Raw genomic sequence first — 21581 nt, forward strand, 5'->3', positions numbered from 1 at the left:
ACCCTAAGGAGATCTGCTGTGATAGCTAACACTGAATTTTTTATTTGTATGCAAACCAACTATCCAAATCCTACATGTACATTGTTTGTTTACATCTGTTTTGCATTGTGTGGAGAATCCTGCATGTGATGCTTCTAACTACAGCTGATGTGGGATGTATGTTGAACAGTCACAGAGTGACTGCTCAGATATTTCACAGAAGAGAAAGCCCTGTGACCTAACAGTTAGGGAATTTCTTTCTTTCTTCCAAGAAGAGAAACATAATTGTCTTTAGTATGCTTTACTATGAATTAGGTTTACTGAATTAACCTTGCATGGGCTACAAAAGCTGTTCTCCTAGTGGACCTCTCCAGACTGTCCTCCTCATATCCACCTGACAACACTGTTTTCACTGGCTTTACTCCAAGCCTGGCACCTTTCCTTTTTCTGGTATAGATTCTTTTAGAGCTCAGGAACCAGAATGTAAAATTTGATAATTGTTTCTTGCAGGTGAATCGTTTTGAGCAGTTTAACATTAACTATGCAAATGAGAAACTCCAGGAATATTTCAACAAACACATCTTCTCCTTGGAGCAGCTGGAGTACAACAGGTGACAAACAGTGGGAGTGGGGCCCCACTGCTTCCATGGGTAGTAGGAGGGAGGACATCATTCCTCCTGTGCTGCTCAGTCCCTACCACTGAAGCAGGAGATACAGCTGGGCCTTAGTACAACCCTGACTGTAGATGTGCCTTGTCAAGCATTGTCCATGTGCTTTGCCAGCATAAGTCACTTGTCTCCAGGAAAAATCATTCTCCATTGTAGTGTGCAAAAACTCCAGATTTCCTTCTGTCTCTCAGCTGAATGGAAAGTTCCTGGGCTTTAACTCATTAGACTATACGGTCACTGGGTGTGTTACTGACTTTGGTAATGATTTATCTATGGCAGTGGTGGTGTAATGCAGATGGAATCCTGGGGTGCAAAAAGGAAATTCCCTAAAGACAGACAATTAGAGATATCTGACAGCTCTTTCTGTCCTAGAGATTCCTATAGTGTGAAAAGGACTCTTTTCCTCAGCAAGATTTACATCAGGCTGAGCTTGGGACCTTCTGCACAGCTTTCTCCTCTTCTGTGGGCTTCCTATTGGATTGTATTTTGTGAAGTACCTGTGATGTTCTAGAGTATTTCTGCTTCTAGAGAAGGCTGCTAGTCAAATACTTCAGTTGTTGCTCTGAAACAGAAGCCTTTATGTTTGTGAATGAAGGAATTTAATAGGGTCAGTGAGGGCAAATGAGAGCAGCCTTGTAAAGGGAGATGGTTGAATAGGCAATTCATTAAATACTAAAGATTACAAAATTGCAAGGCTATTTATGTGCTCATTTCTCAGGCCAGTTCCACCATTGCAGGAATCTTGCATTAAAAATGGTACCATCATGACAAATGATTTTATCCTGACAGTTGCATAGAAGTTTAAGTTCTGTGGCTGAACTTTGGAAGGAATGAGATTTTTTGGAGTCAGGTTTTTTAATTGACTACGTATCAAATAATTCTAAGGCAATGTACTTAGAGCTCATCTGTCACCATATAAGCTCTGCTCCCTCAGGCTTAGTAAGTAGATTCATGCATCTCATCTTGATGCTTTGAACATTAAAGTATGAAGCCTGGGCTGAAGCATTTGAAGGCAACCGCTCCACTATATTCAAAATGTTGGTCTCCACCTGAAAGGAGGAGGTATCAGAATGTCAGTAAGTAGCTTCACACATAACCTCTAGTCTTCCTTGTGTTCTTAAGAGTTATTCTAGGCTTCTCTGAATTCTGAAAAGAGACATGTCCTGTATTATGGGAGTATAAGAAGATGGTAAGGGGGAAAAACACATTCAGCATTTACAGAATGTCATGGGTGATTTTCAAAGCACATTATTGCACTACTGTACCTACATCAGCTCCTATTCTAAAAGGGCCACCCTGTAGGCTCCCTGCATGACAGGCCAAAGCTTATCTGTGTCATCCTCTTCAAAATTCTCCCTGGAAACTCTCTCCAGTCTCTTCTCCTGGTGGACCTGTGCACTGTGGTTCAGTCTTCTGGCAGATGTGCTTCAGACCTGCTTTCCAGATTGGTGGTTCAGCAAACTGTCCGTCATCACCACTGTGTGGGCTGCTGCTTGTCACTCCAGAAAGAGCACAGTCTTAAAATTCATGTGAAATTTTCTCAATGACTATAAGAAAACCATCAGTCTATGTCACTGGTATGGATAAGAAAGGCTGTCTCTTATTTCCATCTCCTTGTGTTAGCAGTGCATTTTGTCCCTTATTCTTCTCAGCCATAAGCCATAGCAAAGCCTAATTCCTGCAAATCACCTTGAGTCCTGGGACAGCTGCCAGGCTCAGTTACTTCTGCTCTCTACACCCCAGGACGTTGGATCTTGCATTTCACCACTTTGTTCTGTTTGTTCCTGTCTATCAGGGAAGGGATAAACTGGGAAGCCATTGACTGGATGGATAATGCAGAGTGCCTGGACCTTATTGAGAAGGTAAGCAGTTACCTGTGACAGTTTCTAGGGATCAGTGGGGACTGCTGAGTGTCTTGAGATCTTCCCTAACATTTCCTGGTTTTAAAAGCAGATAGTTGCTTAGATCCTCTTCTCATAGTGACCTGGCAAAAGTATGAGCTGTTCTACCGATGGTTCTGGCTCAAGAAAGCAGGTCTCTTATTGTTGAGAGTAAGCTTAGGAAGGGTTTCATAATTTTAGACAGGGATTAGCATCCAAGTAAAACCTTAATGTGAATTTTTTATCAACAATCTCCACTTATGATCTGCTTGCTGAATGCATTAACTGTCCAGAATTCTGCTTTCAGTTTGAGTTTTGCTGGGTATAACTCAAGGGTTATTGCTCAATGGTGTGTTCAGATCTCCAGTTCTTGGCTTGGTGCTGTGTAGTTAAAGCTTTTGCTGACTGTAAAAGCTTGTCTCTTGTTTGGCTGTAGAAACTAGGTCTACTGGCTTTGGTGAATGAAGAGAGTCGATTCCCCAAAGGCACAGACAACACCCTTCTGGAAAAACTTCACAGCCAGCATATGGTAAGTAAGAAAATAACCTGGCAGGCAAATGATCAGTATGTTAGCCCCATCAGCATTTCAAAACCTAAAGTGAAGGTTTTGTTGATGTAAAATATGCGCTTTGTGCAGTAAATTTAAAATGCCTCAGGCCTGAACCTGCAAGTGTTTAATAAGGCTGAACACCAGTAATATGGAAAGCAACCTGAGCTTGGGCTCCTGTGCACACAGAGAAGAGGGAGTGTGCATTCCACAGGCTGCAGGCACAGGAGGTTTGAATCTGCAGCATGGGATGGGGTCAGGTTCTGCTGCTCTGCGACGGGACACGAGGCAGCACCCCAGGCACAGGATGTGGCTGCACAGTGTGTGTGGGTTTCTCCTGCCAGCTGACTCACAGCAGTCTGCTCCAAAGCATGTCAAATCTGTCTCCTGGGGCTGGGGACGGCTTTTGCCTCATGACTTTTAATGAAAGCTCTCTTATTGTTCCTAATTAATTAAATTCTTTCATCCTCTGTCTTGTGTTCTGGACACAGTAGTGGAACTTTTTCATGCAGGTCAGAAAGCTATCCTGGGGACACAGAAACCCCACTGAGATCACTGTAGCAATCCCTTGTTGTCTCTGGTACAGCCAACACTTTGTTCTAAATAGTAAATAGACTGAAAACAAAACAAATTAAAGCCTGTAGAGTGGACTTATGGAATAATTAACTACTTTAGTAAGAGCATTGTCAGCAAATATGTTCTCTAGTCTTCTAATCCAGGCTTCATCCAAGCCTGAGAACATACAAATTTGTATCCTTTATCCGAATTTTTTAAATTGGCATAGATGCAGATATTCTCATTTTTCATATTTGGATTGTAACTCTGCTAGTAATACTCGTGACTTAGTTATAAGAAATAGCAATGACTTCTGGTTGGCTACTTACAGCTTTGAGGAAATATATACTTTCTTTGGGCTTAAATCAAGGCCTTCAATTTAGTCCAGTGTGGCTTTGCCTTGTCTTGCAGGTCAAGAAATGTGAGAATACCTGTTTGTTTTACCTTATTTTTTAAAAACTGTTGTTGGTATTTCTTAATATAGAACTAATGAATATTTTTAATGTATCACTTGTTATGAATTTTCTTTCTCAACTGTCCCAAACTCTTTAGTTTGTCTCCAAATGGAGAAGTTTCAAAGCTCCTCTTTCCTTCTGCTGCTCATTTCTGAATTTGTCTACATATTTTTTTCTCTATTCTTTTCTGAGATAAATAATCAGACCAGAATGCAGTTCCCTTGGTAAGAAGGTACCTGTGGTTTATTGTACAGCAGCATGAGACTGCCAGTATTATTTTGCATTCCTTATGCCCCACTACATTTTGGTTGCTGTTTTTGGTGATTTCTGTGCATTGAGTAGCCTTTTCATTAAGCTGTCCATAGTGTCACCTCTGTCTGCTTTGAGGCAATAGCAGTTAATGTGGAACCCTAGGAAGCTTGCAAGAGATGGAAGAGGCTGAGTTATAAGTGCAGGGAGGAACAGTGGAGAGTGCTCTAGGACTTGCATTTGCTGAAGGCAAAAGCATTTTTTATACCAGTCCCTAGTGCTGGCTGGAAGAGCATTGGAAGACATCCAGGAGCATTGCTGGGAAGCCTGATGAGAACAAGCCCTCTTCTCTGTATTTTCTGTGGAAGGCTCTAGTCTTAAGGAGGAAAAGCCTAAAGCTGGAATTTAAGAGAATATGACCTCTGAAACAACTGGAGAGAGGAGCAATAGGGAAGATAGCAGAAGGAACCAAAAGAGTTGTGAGCATGGGTGAAATAAAAAGGCTGGGTGGAGAGGGAGAGGAGAAGAGGATGCCAATCCACATGAGAGATCCAGTAGCAGTCATATTTGGAGTGAAAGACAGGGAAGTTTGTGGTTGGAAAAAGATTACTGTATTGGGGAAGAGAAGAGCAATGAAATGGGATCAGTGTAAAAAGTAAAACACATGAAAAAATTTTCAGTGACACTAACAAATTATCAGCATCAGAAGCTGTCCACCTGCTAAATACTGCTAAAAGATCTTGAAGATGAAAGAGCTGAATTACAAACAGCATCATGCAACATGTTACTTAAAATTTTCTTAGTACTTTTGTCTGAGGAGGTGGGGGATTTATTAATTTTTAGAATGTGTTGTAGGAAACTATAGGCCTATAGTTCTGATTTCATAATTGTGTAAATTCACAGAATGTAAAAGGTCAGATACCTCAGTGACAGGGGAAGAGAGGTGCAAGGAAAGATAAAACATAGAGGAAGACAGGAAATTGGTATGTTATTTCCTCTGATGAAGAAAAGGTGTGGAGGTGTTATGCAAAGCTGCCATCTTCCCTGCATCCTGATCCTGTGTCCTGCACCACATGGTTTGTGTGGAGCTCAGTCTCCTCAGGTGTCAGACACACAAAAATTAACATTCCATCCATGGCATGCCTCCGCAGCCTTGATTCTGCAAGCCCTTGCTCACATGAGAAATGCCTTGAAGGGCTGGATATTTCCATCTTAAATTTGAGTAACATATTTGTAATGTAGCTGCAGACAGCTGCAGCAGATGTGGTCGGGCTCTGCAAGAGCAAAGGTCCTTGCCCATCCCAGCCTTGTCATAGTCATGGCAGAGTTCCTGACTGACTTTTTATTCTTATACAAGCATTATAAGACAACTTATTTTTCTTTTATTTCAGAGCAACCCCTACTATGTGAAGCCTCGGGTGACAGACCATCAGTTTGGCATAAGACATTATGCAGGGGAGGTAGGTGTTCATGATGTGTTTGTGAGATGCTTGGTGTATTCTGGACCTGAGGTCCTCGATTCTAGATTCCAAAAAACAAGAACATCTCTGAGCTGTGTGTTTCCACACATTTAATGTCCCATACCAGAGCACAACGAGCGTGATGAGCTTAAAGTAGCATGTCACTCTTCAGTGCTATATTCTCCAACTTGGATGTTTGAGTTTCTCTGGTAACTTTTTGTTTGGGGGATAAACTCCTTACTTCTGTTATTCATGTTGTCTTTTCTTGGACAATCACAAACAAACAAAAAGGAAAAGTCACAAGGAAAATTTGACTTTGGAGGAGGAGTAAAGTTGAATACCTATTGCAGAAAGGAAAAGGTTCCTGAGCCTTCAAGGTTAAATGTTGCTCTTTGTTGTGAAGAGATATGAAGCAGATGAAGGTGTGTCAAGGGAGGACACCTGCACATTAAAGAAGGGCTTGCCTCCTCCCAGAATAATCTGCTGAGCACTTGTGGTTGGGAAGTTGGGGCACTGGGTGGCCGTTCTCTTCACTCTCCTGAAGTGAATAGAGTACCTCACACCTTGCAGAGGATTTCCCCGCAGACCTTTTCCTGCCAGGCAAATCTTTGCAGCTGTTTCACTTGGCTCTTGTTTTGGAGGTTTTTTTTGTGTTTTTTAATTGATGGCTAAAAGCCACTTTCTTGCCAGTAACTGCAGAACTCTGTAGCTCTTTGACCCCAGAAATTCAGATTGTGGCACATGCCTGCAGTGTTCCTGTGTAGCTCTGCTGGAGGCCTTGTACATTGGCATGTAAATGTGGAAGGACTTCATGATCTGTATGGTGCTGCTCTAGTGGCTGTGTCTGTGTTGCAGGTGCTGTATGATGTCAGAGGCTTTCTGGAGAAGAACAGAGACACCTTTCGTGATGACATTTTAAACATGCTCAAAGACAGCAGGTATGCTTGTCAGGAGGCCACATGTGTTGGGCAGAACTAATTACATTCATGTAATAAACCAGACCAAGGAAAGCAGTTGCTTTTGCCAGAGTATCAGGCATCGTTCTTAATCATTCTCTGTGCTGAAGTGTCCTGATAGAAGAAAGAAGAGATGGAGAAGTCAGATGAGGCACAGATTTAATCAGGACTTATGTTGTCCCAGTTTTAAAAAGAGCTTTAACAGCATGACAGACATCCCTCCAGGCAATTTGCTTTTTTCCCTTTCCCTTTCCCCTTCCCTTTTTTTTCTTCCTCTTATCTCCCTATACCTACAATGGCAAAGTTTCCCCGGAATGAGTCAATGCTCTCTGCCATGCTGTCAATTGCCAGCTTTTGTACAGATGCTGCTTGTTTTCCAGCCTGCTTGTTAGTGGAAATCATCTCTCCTTATCCTGAGCCAGACTGAGCTGTTGCTGTGGGACTGGGCATGGACTCTAATGTTATATCCCAGAGCTGCAACATGATCTTAGAGAAATGAGCTAATTTTGATCTTGAACAAGATCTGGGAAACAGAATCAGGGCCTAGTAGGAGGGAGGCATTTAATACTACAGAGGATCCTACAAGTCTTTGAGTGGCAACTCTACCATGTGCCTCTTTCCACAGTCCATGTATTGCTTTAGGGCTCCAGATGAGACTTTCAGAACTGCATCTTCTCTGAAGCTGCTGCAGAGTGTGCACTGAGAAGCTTTGAAACAACCTGAGGGAGCTGAGCCTATGAGCTGCTCATGGTTGTCTTACTTGGACAGTAGCATCTGGGGAGCATTTTACATGAGGCTTGAGGCCAGAATTGTGGTTGTTATTGTCCAGCATAATAGAAGGACTCAGGCTTTTTCAGCATGCCAGAAGGGAAGTTGGGCCAGAAGCAGCCACAACAATAAGCTGGTACAAGCAGCTCTGAAGAACTTTGTGCAACTTTGTAAGAACCAGCACCAATGTCTCAGGAGTGACAAAATGGTGGAAGATTCCCTAGAACTGGAGGGCTAGCTACATGGAGGGCAGTTCTAGAACTCCTCTGGCCATAGAGCAGCTGGGCTTCCAATTTTGTGATCGTGTCATGGGGGCTGATCTGTGAGGCATGACAGCACCAGTCCAGCTGGCATACCTTGAAGGTAGTTTTGCCTGGGGGCATATACTTGCTCAAGGGGGGTGTTCCTTGAGCCTTATCTCCTTGCTCAAGGGAGGTGTCCTAGCCAGTGCAGAAGGGAGATTTTCCTTTGTGTAATATCCTACTTAAAAACGTGGGAGGGGACTTCTGGCTTTGCAGCTGAGTGTGGCATACAGGGCAGCCCACGGGATCTGGGCAGCCACATGGGAAGTATTAATTTCCTCACTGAAGTGCCAGCTGAACTGCTTCCTCTGGCATAGTAGGTATAAAAATGAGGTGTTTCACAATAGGACAGGGCAGCAGCTGACAATAAGAACCATCTTCTCACAGGTGGTAGGTGTCTTGCATCTTCTTTAATAGTTTTCTTCTCCCTTAGGCTGGACTTCATCTATGACCTTTTTGAAAGAGTCTGCAGTCGTTGCAGTGAAGAGACGCTGAAGATGGGCACCCAGAGGCGCAGACCGACTGTCAGTTCCCAGTTCAGGGTATGATGTTTTCCAAGAGAGCAGCAGGCTTCTGGGGAGGAGCAGATGGGTAAAGCAAGGCCTGCAGCCAAGAGGAGTCATTCATCCTTGTTTTGTGTCCAGCACTGAAAATGTGCAGGAATGTTGCAGGGCTAAAAAAAGACAATGCCACTGCCCCAAGGATTTCTGTCTGGTATAAAATGTGAGATGATAAGACGGAGCAGAGTGGCAGAGGAGAAGAGTGCTTTGCTAAGTATATGAAGTTCTTGAGGTTCTTTGATCTTTCATATTGTTTTGGTGTTTCAGCTAAGTGTATGTGTCCTTTTAGGCCACATTTTTACAGGTATAGTGACAATTCCAATAAAACCTTATTAGGAGGACCTTGCAGGTATAAATCTCACACACTTAGATTGTCTGCAGACCTTCTGTTCGCTTCACTGTTTTCTTTTCCTATATTTAAATTTTGAGAGACTTGTAAAACTAACTCACAAAAGCTATACACTCCAAGAACAAGGATGGCCATATAAATAGTCTTAAGGGCAGATTGTGTGGGTATGTTTTGGACAGGAAGGAATCTCATGGGTTAATTAAATTTTAGTAGGCAGAGTCAGAGAACATTAGGAATGGGAGGGCTGCATGAAGACCTTATTGCATCAAATGTAGCCCCTTTCCCTTCTGTAGTGACTGATCCTTTGGGTTTCTCCTGCTGGCCTTTAGGATTCTCTCCATTCCCTGATGGCCACGCTCAGTACTTCCAACCCTTTTTTCATCCGCTGCATCAAACCAAATACAGAAAAGGTAAGTCTGTCCCCCAGCCATATGTGTGCATGTGACACAGGCCTGCATGGGCATGTCCTTGTACAATTGCCTAGCAGGTGCCTCAAACTGAGGGTAAGAGCAGTTTCTCCCACCTTCCCTTTCTTATTCTAGTTATTTTACAGTTGAGAAAACACACACCCTCGTCCTGGTAATTAGATGGACAGACTGCATTCTGAATATGAGCTTATGTAGCCATTCCCACACCTTTCAGTGCTTATGGCTTCATAAGCACTGGAGGATTAACCAGGCTTGTGCAGAGTTCAGAGCTGTGCTAGAAGAAGAAATCACTCCTGTTTATAGTGCTTGTAGAGAAATCTGTTCTGGAATGAAGGGTTTGTGCAGTAGGCACTGTCTCCTGCAGATCCCTGGCTCTGAGGCAGTGAAGGTGGATGCATCATGAGCAAGTCACAGTGCTTAGGGACAGGCTGGCTCTCGCTTGGACTGTGAGCTGTGGTGGGAGGACATGCTGCTAACTAGATCTGAACTGATCCTTTTCTTTGCGTGTTTTGAAACCATGAATGATATGGCAAAGGATAGGCTGCTTAGGGGATTTATGCCAGAAAATAATTCTGTAGTTTGTCTCCAGTTAACTGAAAAGAGAGATTACAAAGAGAACTGAGTCAGGGTTCTGCACTCTGTATGTGTTCAGACATTGTATCTGTGCTTTCTTTCCACAGTCCGACTGTGAGCGCAGTCTGCAAACTGTTTTCCTTCTTCCAGAATCAGCCCAATTCCCTTTTGTCCCCTGTTCTGCACTATGCAGTGATGTGAAGTTGCTTTCCCCTGGACCCAAACTTCCCCCTTTTTACCTGGCATGCCCAAATATGCAGAGCTGGCTTTCTACAGCAGAACAGATACACAGCCTGTGACTGCCTCACTTACTTGGTTTTGATTCTGGATCCCTGTTTAGGCGCCGAACCTCTTCAATCCCGATGTGGTGCTGAACCAGCTCCGCTACTCAGGGATGCTGGAGACAGTGAAGGTTCGGAGAGCAGGTTTCCCTGTCCGGCGCCTTTTCCAGGACTTCCTCAGCAGGTAGTTGCTGTCATTGTGTTCTGTGCTGGAACAGCCCCAAAGTATAGAATTCTACATGACTGTTCCCTCTTTAACTGCTTCTTCTGGTATGGATCATCTGTGGGATGTTTTTCTAACCATGGCCTTAATGTTCATATCATAGACTGATCTGTGAGGCCTTTTGGAGACTTGCCTTTAGGCTAAAAGTCAGAATGGAAAAATAGCCAGATGGTCTTTGGTCCTTTTTTCTTTGTCTTTTTTTTTTTTTTTTTCCTTGGTAGCTTTGCCACAGATTTGCTAGTGTGATGCTGTGAAACCCAGCTGGTCATGATATGTAAAAGGAAAATATCATGCTTAAAACCTTTAGGCAGCTGAAGAAAATTCTAATGGACAGTACAGTTGATGATTAATATTGGAAGAAGTGATTATTTCTTTTAATGAGCTACATCAAAAGGATTTTTTTGAAGTTTAAGGCTAGAAGGGACACTGAACATTGCTTCCTTTGTCTCTTGGAGCACTAAATGCCACCCCTACACTGAACAAAATAACTTGTGTCTGATGAAAGCACATGTTTCAAAAAGACAGTTGTTCTTTACTGAAAAATTCTGTTGAGTTTGTATTCTTTTACTGGGATTGCAACAATAATTGCCAGTGTGGTAGAAACAGATAAAGGCTGGGGGATGGAAATTTCCAAATTGGAAGTCAAACATGAAGAAGGAAGGCCCCAGAGGAAAAAGAACTAATGAGAGGAGTATGATTAGAGTTAAAAGATTGGGAAGAGAGAGGAAAGGGGGCAGTTAACTGTCATCTGTAATCTGATGAGATTCTGTTTTGTTCTTAGGTACAAGATGCTTGTGAAGGGGCCAAGCCTCTCAGACAACAGCAAAGTTGTATGTGCAGGTTTTCTTCAGACCTATGACAGCAGCAAGAAAGAATGGCAGTTGGGTAAAACCAAGGTACTTCATCAGTGTGGGGAAGGGTATGGCTTTGCTCCAGCTGCAAGGGGATGTGATTGCATCTGGTCAGATTGCAAGGCAGTGCAGTCATGATCCTTTCAATACACTGGCCTGTGCCACTGACCTGCAGCATCTCAAATATTTCCCATATTATGTACCTAGAGACATAGCAGTTTTTTTTGGTTTTATCTAAACTCCTAATTGACCAAGTCAGCTTGATTTTGTTGTGTCTGATCCAATTTAAAGATTCAAGGGGAACAAGCATGGCTATTATTTATGTAATTGTGATGTGTGCCATTAACTCTTGCCTCCTGTGCCAGGTATTTCACTCTGCTTGACTAACTGAAATTCTTGCCCAAGGCAGTGAGCTGAATCTTGATATACATCTAAGCTGTGAATAGCTACATCACCAGATGTATGACAGCTTTCTGTTGGGGAAGCTCAGATGATGCTTTTGCAGCTAGCCCAGATGCTAGCATACATTTTCTGTGAAGAGGTATCCAAATGCTTCTGCCCATTTGCGTAATTCAGATCTTGCTTCTGTTTTGGTGAATGTTTAACACTTCTCTCTTGCCTGGAATAGTCTGGATTTTCATGCAGAAATAGATGTGAGCATTTTGAGGTATATTGCTATAGAAATCTGGGAGTGTGAAGCTGTCTCTATAACAACTTTCCACATACTCCAGTAAATTCTTAAAAAAATATTCCAAGATGGATGGTTTCCAATACAGGCAGCATTTTTCAATAGTGGGTATGCAGTCCTTATCTAGAGCAGATGGTAGCACATCAAAGCAACTTCTTGCTTTTTTTTTTTTTTTTTGCCCTTAAGCCTTTAGAAAAGTACTTCAGAGTATTTCCAATGTCACAATGAAACCAGAAGTAATTCTATTGAACATGCACATTTAATTTGTCCAGGAGATCAGATAATGACATTTGTTGCTTTGAGCAATTATTTCTCAACAAGTGGATAGACTATAATATTTATTAGAGCAAGATCTCTCTCTCCTCTTCCAACAGGACTGGTGGTAGTCCAGTTAATAGTCTGGGCTATGAGCTCTATGTGGCAATCAAAGAAACCACTGGCCATTGTTGTGGGAAGGAGATGTATTAATCTGGAGTTTGGTTGTTTTGATTTTTTTTTTTTCCCATGCCTCCACTGATGTTCCAGAAAGAAGATTTTATCACTTAGCTGTATTTCTGGTCTGTGATTAACATGATTCCTATCTTTGATTTTGGGATCAGGAGTCTCCTCACTGATGCCTGCAAACCAGGAACCATTTTGGTGATTCCTGTCCTTGGATAATCCACATTGCTTGGGTGACTGCTAGTCTCCCAGCATTTCAGTGTTAAAGCCTATGAGGAGAGTGAGTGTTGCCGAGCTGTCTGGAAAGCTTAGAAAATGGTTGTTAGAGCTGGTAAACACAGAGTTTGAACTTTCTTCCTGCATGACAAGAGGTGGAAGATTGCTGCGTTACAGTAAGGGCAGCAGGATGGAGGACCAAACTCACATGCACATAACTCACCTTTTAGAGTACAAAAGGTTAAAAGCTATACAGCTGGAGTCCAAAGCCTACAGCAGACTAAGAACAAGCAGGAAATCCAGGATGCTTTGAGCCCCTGGAAGCTATAGGTCCCTTTTCAGTCCCCATTGTGGATCATGAAGGACTGAGTCCATCTGCTTGTTTTCACTCACTCCTTGACCTGCACAAATTATTTGGAAAAAGACAATATGGGTGGTAATTGTGGCAAAGAAAATGTGTGTGTGTTTTGTCAAAACTCTGGATATAGTCCAATGTATTTATTTTTTAATGATTGTGTCCTGTAAACTAAAACCTGACTGAAGAGCTCTATGTGGCATGTTGGTACACTGCAATCTCTCTGCTTGGGCGCTGGTTGCTGTGAGTCCGGATATTGTGGAAAGAAAGAAATGATTAAGAGAGGCAATCTTTGTATTCCTGATGCCTGAGAAGCAAAATTCCCTGGAGCTGGGAAGCAGTTGAGCCATCTTGTTTGGCTGTAGAAGTTACTTTCTATAGGGCATGGTTTGTATTAGAGATGTGTGTCCTCGTAGAGGGGAGCAGTTCTGTTTATTGAAAGAATGGATCATTCCAAGGCTGTCCTGGCATGTTCCACACTTGCTGCCATGCTGAATGGCCAGCCCCTGGCTGCTCCAAGCTACTGTCATTCCAAGGTGTATTACATTCACCTGCCATTACATTCTTCAGATGAGTTGCTCGGCATTCTTTCTCATGCAAAGCCATTTCATTCCTCTCTTGGAGACCACTTTGCAACTCAGCTTTGTGACAGTGCTTCCAGAAAGCCTGTCCCTAGGAAAGCAGCTGCCAAGGTGAGGCCTTGCAGAGCAGTGGTGCTTCCTGGTAGGACCTTCCCTGCTGTCTGGATCCAGCTGCTGTACCTTGGATTACAGACTCTTTTGTCTGCATTCATGTTTCAGCTGGTGCTAGGTAACATAGGCCTGGAATACTTGGGTTGATGGAGAAAAGAGCCTTAATTTTTGCAGTCTTTCAGGTAAAGATGAAGTGAAGCTACCAGCCAAGGGGAACAGAGCATAGGTCATTGTCCTGAAAAGGAAGTCCCCTGCATGGCCTTCCTGCCACTCTTGCTGCTACAGGTGCAGCTCTGGGTACTCAGGTTGGTATTCCCAGAACTAATCTTGGCTTAGTCAGGAGTAGCTACTGAAAAAGGTGTGACAAGCCCATGGGGATGTAACTTAGGAAGAAGTATTAGGGCTGGGTGAAGAGCAAGGCTTATAGAAGGGGGAATACTTCCTGCAAAATGAATGGAAGGATAATTATATCCCTAGCAATTGTTTGAAGGAGGAAGGAAAAGACTCTGTGAATTAGTGCAGGGGATTGTGAAGCTTGGGAAAGGAAATGGAGGAGGAAGGGCAGGATGATCTTTGTGTTTTTCATTAAGAATAGAGCAGCTGCTGTGCTGTCAATTGTCAAATTAATGTTCATAAGAGGTATTAATGTATGCAATACAGGTGTTACATGGTGGTATGGCAGTGTTGAAGATTTGGATGCAAACAAGGAGTGTGATGATGAAAGAGATTGTGCTAAGGTGCCTTTGCCTTCACTGGGGATGTGCTGGGATGGGGCAGCAGCTTCCATATGACCCTTTCTTCAGTGCACCTGGGCCTTCTGACACACTTGCCCATCCCCGCAACAGAGATTTCCTACAGTGGTTTAACACAGTAACCTTTCCTGTTTGAAGGCATTAATTTCCACATTTCAACCTGCTGGTTTGCAGGGCCTGTTTGAGGAGGTTGTTGTACACTGTTTGGCATCCAGGTCACAGTGACCCACTTCCTGCTTTCCCAGTGTTGTCCCCAAGAATCATATGATCCCACTTATGTACACATGGGTACCCAAGCCGTTACATTTGTGTCTGCTGATCTCTGTGACACCTTAAGATGTTCACTGTCCCACTGATGGTGCATGCAGGCTTTGAGGTTATGTGAGGAACACTGTGGTGATGCACTGTGGTTTAAAACCTGGCCAGTGTCTAGTATGAGCAGAATATGATAGACGTACCCTTGTATGTTTTGTTCAATCATTCTTTTCTCAAATGCAAACAGTCCCAAGTTTTCAGAAAATGACTATGAATAATGACAAAGAAACAGCCACTTTCTAGTTTATTTCCACAAGGCATCAAAAAAACTTCTGGACTTGAAATGCATGTTATTCTTCCTTGTCACCTAGTGGAGTCTAAAAAACCTCCAAACCTTCCAAATACCAAAAGTTTATAACTAGATATTGCTGGGTTTTTTTAGATTAACCCCTCCAGCATATATAGAGCCTATAACCCTATAGGGTTAGGGTCGGGTCTCATGAATTTTTTCATGCCCTGAAGTTCCTCCCCACCCCAAGCTGGCCTGGCTCAGCAAAGACTGTGCTCGCTAGGGAAATACTAGTGGCCTGAGTATTTTTGTAATTTGATGAAGATAATGGACCGAGACAGTGTTTTGCTGGTTGCATTCTTGAAATGGGTGACTGCTGCTTGGTTCTGGAATGTAATGGAAAGAGCAATCTCTGCCTCAAAAAAATCTTTAAAAGATTGTTGAGTTGACAGAGGGAGTCGATGTACAACTTGCAGGGAAGGATGCCAGCTTCATGGTTGGCAGTACCTTGATAATGAAGCTTCTTTTCAGGCTACCCATGGTTATTTAGTCATTACAAAACAGCTCATTTCTTAATGGAAGCTGCTCCCCAGGAGAAATTCAAGTCCAGGAAAGCCACTGGCTATGGGTACTAACTCAGGGAGAGGTGTCAGTACACAATGGTAATTGCAGGGGGAAGGAAGAGCCTTAAGGGATGAGGCTGAAAGCAGTGATGGAGGGGAATGTATAGAGGGACATAGAGGAGAGATAGGTGGGAAAGAGAGGTATTTGTGCAGGGCACTGGACTAAATGACTGTTCAAATCTTTGGCCTCTCAGCAGAACAACATGAAACCAGTATATTTGTAAGGAGTTTCTACTGATTAATGTGGTTTTGAATTCTGCAGATTGATTAATATCAGCTCACATCCTGTGTACATGCCAGTGCTTTAACAAGTGGGGCTGCACTTCCCTTGAGTAGCCCGTTCTGCTGCTGGCCCTGGCAGGGATTTATCCAATGCCAGGCAGCAGGTCACACGAGCATGGCCATATGGCACTTGCTGCTGTGACTGCAGCTTGTATGGACATGTCTTACCAGCTTATTCTAGTTTGGGTACTGCCAGCAGTGTACCCACAGCGCCATGGAGCTCCCTGCAGACTGCAATCCATCTTAAAAAGCAGCACATTTATTTCAGGAATTTGTGCTGAATCCTGTGCTAACCTAATGCAAGCCAGCTGATTTAACATTGCTTAGACGTGTCAGCACAATTCCTGTAAACATGGCCTTATCTTGCTTGTATCTCAGTTCTTTTGTCTTTAACGTAGCATCTGCATTCTTCACAAGCATTTAGCACCGAGCAGAAGTTGTAAATACAGGTAGTGAAAGATGCTTGAGAATTAAAATACTGGATACTGACGTGCAACCAGTAACACTTGGAGAGTTCTGTGGTCAGAGCTCAGTTGCCCCTAGTGCATGCTCCACTGTGGAACCTCTAATCACGGAAGCATCTCACCCCAGAGGGTCTGGAGGTCGGTGGAGGGTTTCAGCACCGGTGGGCTTGAGAGTAAGCGCAGCTTTGTGCCTCGACCGGGCTTTTGGCTTTCCGCCTGCCTTCCTTCCATTAAGATTCCTGTAAAGGTTACTTCCTGGAGTCTAGAAATCGAAAAGTTCCTCCCTTTCCTTGAAACGCGGAGGAGTTTCTTCGCAAAATATTTAATCACCCAAGTAGGTCCCAGTGCCTGCTGCAAGGAGGTACCAGAATAGCGCCGGGAAAGCTGTCAGCTGGGAAAGAGTTAATCACAGGCGCAAACTTGGGCTCTCCTCCTCCCTCCTCTTTCCCTCCTTCCTCTGCTCCCTCCCTCTCTCTTTTAAGTCTTGACCACAGAGTGAGGGCGGCGGGGGTTGGGCTCGGAGTTTGGCTCCCGCCGCTGCAGAACTTTTCCCGGCGCTCGGAGTGCGGGCGCCGCGGGGCAGCGCGGGGGCGGCGGCAGCGGCAGCGCAGCCGCCCGGGCACGGAGCGCTCTCCGCGCCGCTCACCCGGGGATGAAACCGCCCGGCTTTCCCGGGGACTGACTTCTTTCCTCTCTTTGTGTTTACTGAAACTCCTCCCCGTGGCGTCAGGTTTTCCTGAAGGAAGCTCTTGAGCAGAAGCTGGAGAAGGATCGGGAAGAGGAGTTGAGGAAAGCAGCTATAGTCATCCGGGCCCACGTCTTGGGCTACATGGCAAGGTCAGTGCTGGGGGCTGCCCCGCCATCCCTGTGCTTGCGTGCCTGGGTTGCCCCGACACCCTGCTTTGCTCTCTAGTCCCCTAGCATCCGTCCCGTCTTCCCCTCCTGTATTCTAAGAGAAAGTTGCAGAATCTGCCCTCCCTGCCATCATCAGCTCTGCTGAAACCTTCCTGCACCTTTGGCACCTCCTTTTCAGTTATGTGCACGTTTGCACCTTCCCTCAACGCCGCTCAGCAGGCTTCCCGTGGACTTTTGTACCCATTGCTTGCCTGTGATGACACCTTTTCCTTGCCTTCAGGGCTCTCCTGGCTGGGCCCCACCTACGCTTTGGGTCCCCTCCTTTCCCTTGTGCCTGTCAACTCTGTTTTCTGCTCCCCCTGCCAATTGCTTCTTCCTCACTCGCAATTCTGCCTTTGCTCACCCTCTTTCCTCGCCCTGCCTGTTTGCCTTGTGATCTCCCTCTCCGTTTAATTAACTGTTCAGAATTGGTTTTTGGCCAGCTCTGCAACAGTAATCTCCTCTTGCCTCTCCCTTCTGCACCTGACCAGAGAAGGTTTGGGAGAACCAACTGCAGACAAACGGCCCCTCCTCTGCCCCTCGAAGTCAGTGCAACAGCTGACTCCTTAATGGCTGTGGTATGCACACTTAATCCCAGTAAGATGCTCTTTCCTGGCTGGTCTTTGCTCCAGACACCTGTCAGTCAGGGTTGTGAGGAGGTGAAATCCCTGGCCAGCAGAGCTGTTTCAGCAGGCACTCTTCTTAGAGCTCCAGTTACACCAGGTAGCTCATTTTTCATTGGGAAATGTGTGCAAGGGTTGTACCCTGTCTTGCCAGTGTGGAAAATCAGCAAAATACACATTTGGTCTCTGGGGCTTTTTATTCATTTACTTATTTCCCTCTAGGAAGACAAATGAGCTCGCTCTATTGTTTGTACATGAGATTGCAAGTTCTTTATGTCAGGGCCTCTCCTCTCTTTTACTTTTTGTGTAGCATTTGGAGAGAGAGGTAGGGATTAGCACAGGAAAGTTGGTTTGCTGGAAACACTACTGCAGGCATCCTGGATTACTGCTTTTCTGAGTTCCTGGTAAGGAAGCTGCTGTCCTGCAGGGCTGTGATGGAGGCTGTCTGGCAGCAGTGTTCCTCTTGGTTAGAAATCTTGTGGTCCTTCAGCCTCCACACTTCTGAATTCCTCACCCCACATGTTGCTGTTACGAGTCTCATCCTTAAGGACAAGCTGTGCTTCTGCAGCCAGAGTGTAAATCTTCACAAGCAGCTGGAGGTAACTGGACTTTGCAGGGGAGGAGAGCAGGCAGTAAAGAAGAGCTGGAAAGGGGGTCTGTAAGAATTTCTGTGAAGAGAGTTTCCAGTTGCACTGCACCTGGATTGAAAAAAGTCCAGCAGGCAGGAGTTCACCTGGGCAAGTGCTGAATGGTCTGTGCAGAGTTGGGCAGGAATACCAGTATGTGCTGCCTTAAGCTTGATACCATTTCTGTTAGTTTTGCAAGTATAAGTGTATTTAAATTCATTTGGTGTCATGCAAAGTAGACTGGCAAAGGAAGGATTTTACTGGTTTCTCCCCCTTTGTGAACTTGTTCTGTGATCCTGGAGAACCAGATTTTCTTTTCTCTCATTCCCTGCAGCCTATGCAGCCTAGTATCTCTGATCACTAAAACGTGATAAAAGAAAGTCAAGCCCATTGAAATGACCCCATTCTTATGTAGCTCATCTGTGGAGCTCTGAGATGCAGGTAACAGCTTCACCAGCTAAAAACCACATAGTGGAGGATCCATGTATGAATTTGGCTGTGCCCCTGGTTTCTTCAGGACTGTGTTGCTGGTGGGAAGAAATCAGTAGCAAATTGCTCTGTAACCCTGTGATCTCTAGTCCTTGGAGGCATAACTGCTAACTGTAGCTCATTGACAGAATAATTAAGTAAATTTCAAGTACAGCATTGGAGTCTTGCAGCCAGCCTGCCTTCTCTGGTGTGATGCATGTTCAGGAGGTCTCCCAGCCCCTTCGCTTGGTCTGCAGGTTGAACTTCGGCCAGTGCAGAAGGGTGAGTGGAAGCTTGAACAAGGGAAATGAGATTTGCAGCCTGTGAGCAGCAATTCCAGCTGAAGGGCATCTGCAAGCTTGGCTGTGGTCATGAGGAATGAGGGGGCATTTCAGCCTGGCAGATTAGCAGGCAGAACTGGCCTGGAGCTGGGCAGGGCTTGGCACATGTTGCGCTTGAGAGAGTTTCTGGCAGATGCATTTTGTAAAAGTCAGAGTACCCTTTTTGATGCACTTAGTCTGCCTTGGCAGAGAGTGCACGCGCAGCTGTTCACACCCCATGTGCAGGACAGGGTGGACAGAAGGAGTGGGGATGAGGGGACTGCAATCCAGGAGTAATTAACCTAGAACCTTCTACTTCTTATCACCTCTTGCTTTTCCTTTTCTTTTCTCTGTGCTTCCTCCTTTTGACTTAATACTTATGGAAAAGAGCATGACCTCTGCATGCTGCAGCTATTAGCATCCCTCTCCTGATTTTCTTGACTGGGCTGATGTATCTGATGTGCAGGGAGGTGGCAAGCTGTCAGCATGGGTCCCTCTCGCCAGTTGAAGGGAATTTCCTTGCCAAGGGAGGGATTTTAAGGTGTGTCTTTTCCTCAGGGTGTTGCAGAAGGTCTGTGGGAAGTTTATGTGAGAATACCATGCTATTTCCAGTGTGCTTTCTAGGAGTGTAAGACCTCAAGGATTACTGTAGCTTGCTGTCCCAGGATCCTGTGTAACAGCCCCATAGAATTTCTCTCTACACATTCTGGTTTGGATTAAAGAAGTTTTTGATTTGACTAGTACCAATGGTTGTTTCCCCAGTGCAAGAGTCTAAATATATTAAGTTACTTTAAAAAATGTCTGCTTATTTTCAGCCCTAATAGATGTCAGCTTCAGGTTGGTTAAATCTTATGGCCCCTGTTGGAAAAATAGAAATGTGGATTCTTTAACTGGGGTAATGCCTTGCCTTAGGCTTTTCTGTTTCTTAAGGTCCTGCATGGAGCAACTGCTCTCATTCTGCAAGTCTGAATTTCTGGTTCCAGTCCTGCTTCCTCAGAAATCACTTGAGGATCTAACATTTTTTATGAAATGAGGGTGATAGCACGGAGCATGGGATAAAAGCAGTATTCTATGCAACAATATTTCTGCTTACAAGAATAAGAACCCCAGTAGTATTTTTTCTATAGCATTGTGGTAGGAGTTTACCTTTGTGTGATGATCTGGGGACCAAAAATCCAGTTTTGACTTGCTGTTTCCCAGCATAGTCCCACATCAGTTGTGTTTGGTCTTTGATTCTTCAATAGAAAACCTTATGATTGGCTATTTTGGGTTGTTTAATGTTTGCTTGAATCTAGTTTACAAATTGATCCAGATTACTGTGTAATGGCAACTCCTGTTATTTGCCCAGTTTATGTATCTTGCACAAACTTCTACCAGGAACTTTCTCCATATCCTTGGTAAAGGTAGTCTTTAATGCAGAGACAAAACTTGACTTTTCTACAACATTACTAGACTACAGAAATACTGAATGATGGTTGTTGTGTTTTGGGGCCATATCATGTTCTTAAAGTGCTGTAAAGTTGATTTTGATATCATTGATGATCCTTATGGGTCTCTTGTAACTCAATACATTTTGTGATTCTTATTTAGGCTAAACTTTGTGCAATAGAAGTATTTGTTTATATGAACTTTTTACAATGTTTGAATTCAGCCATCAGTATTGTAGTATCAGTGTGTTTTCTCCCAGACAATGTGAAATTAATGTCACCAAATCTATTTTTGCACTGTTTTTTGCCTTTCCTGGAGTAATTTGCTTTTGACCATTTAAGAGATGGAGCAGTATTTGTTCTCATATAGTAAGGGCATTTGTATGTTTCTATTATAATAAATCCATATTGAATGGTTACTCCCACTGCACAGTGAATGTGTTATGTGCAATGCAAGGAGACTTTGGGCCAGAGGACCTTCCCTTTCCATGGCCAAATACCTCTCCCTCATCGTCTGAGAGTCTTCACAAAAGTAGGTGCCCATTGAAACAATTGGTAGATTTGGAGGGAGAACACTAGGTGGATATGATTTACAGGTAGTGAGTGGCAGGAAAGGAACAGGAATCGTGTCACTCCTGACCTGTGTTTTCCGAAAAGGGCTTTTCTGTGGATGTGGTCAGTATGCAAGGGCATGAGGAAAGCAGAGCACGTGTGACTTAGCGACGCATTAAGCGTGTGGTTCTGTTTTCAGGAAGAAGTATCAGAAGGTGCTATCCAGTGTTGTAATAATCCAAAAGAACTACCGAGCATACTTCTGGAAGAAGAGCCTGCTGCGCCTGAAGGCCTCTGCGGTGACGCTGCAGAAGCACTGGCGTGGCCGCCTGGCTCGCAGCCTCTACCAGCACCTGCTGCAGCAGGAACTGCGGCGCCGGCAGGAAGCGGAGGAGAGAAGGAGGCAGGAGGAGGAAGAGCAGATCAGAAGAGAGGAAGAGGAAAGACAATGGCAAGAAGAGGAGGAGCGTAGGAGGAAACAGGAAGAGGAAGAGGTGAAGGAAAGGTACAAGATGGTATCTTGCATTCTG

The 21581-nt window shown here is 44.3% G+C and overlaps 1 protein-coding gene across 1 annotated transcript in view; it reads left to right on the forward strand.

Moving 5' to 3' along the window:
- Positions 1-21581, forward strand: part of LOC103814679 (unconventional myosin-X-like) — an 89356-nt gene that overhangs the window by 38021 nt on the left and 29754 nt on the right. The window contains exons 13-23 of the mRNA XM_030241521.2: positions 490-590; positions 2443-2509; positions 2964-3056; positions 5725-5793; positions 6649-6731; positions 8253-8361; positions 9058-9138; positions 10070-10194; positions 11015-11129; positions 16872-16978; positions 21251-21556. Of these exons, the coding sequence (XP_030097381.2) occupies positions 490-590; positions 2443-2509; positions 2964-3056; positions 5725-5793; positions 6649-6731; positions 8253-8361; positions 9058-9138; positions 10070-10194; positions 11015-11129; positions 16872-16978; positions 21251-21556 (1256 nt within the window). The remainder of the gene's footprint in view (positions 1-489; positions 591-2442; positions 2510-2963; positions 3057-5724; positions 5794-6648; positions 6732-8252; positions 8362-9057; positions 9139-10069; positions 10195-11014; positions 11130-16871; positions 16979-21250; positions 21557-21581) is intronic.

Source organism: Serinus canaria, chromosome 7, assembly GCF_022539315.1.
Source record: "Serinus canaria isolate serCan28SL12 chromosome 7, serCan2020, whole genome shotgun sequence".
Taxonomy (NCBI): Eukaryota; Metazoa; Chordata; class Aves; order Passeriformes; family Fringillidae; genus Serinus; species Serinus canaria.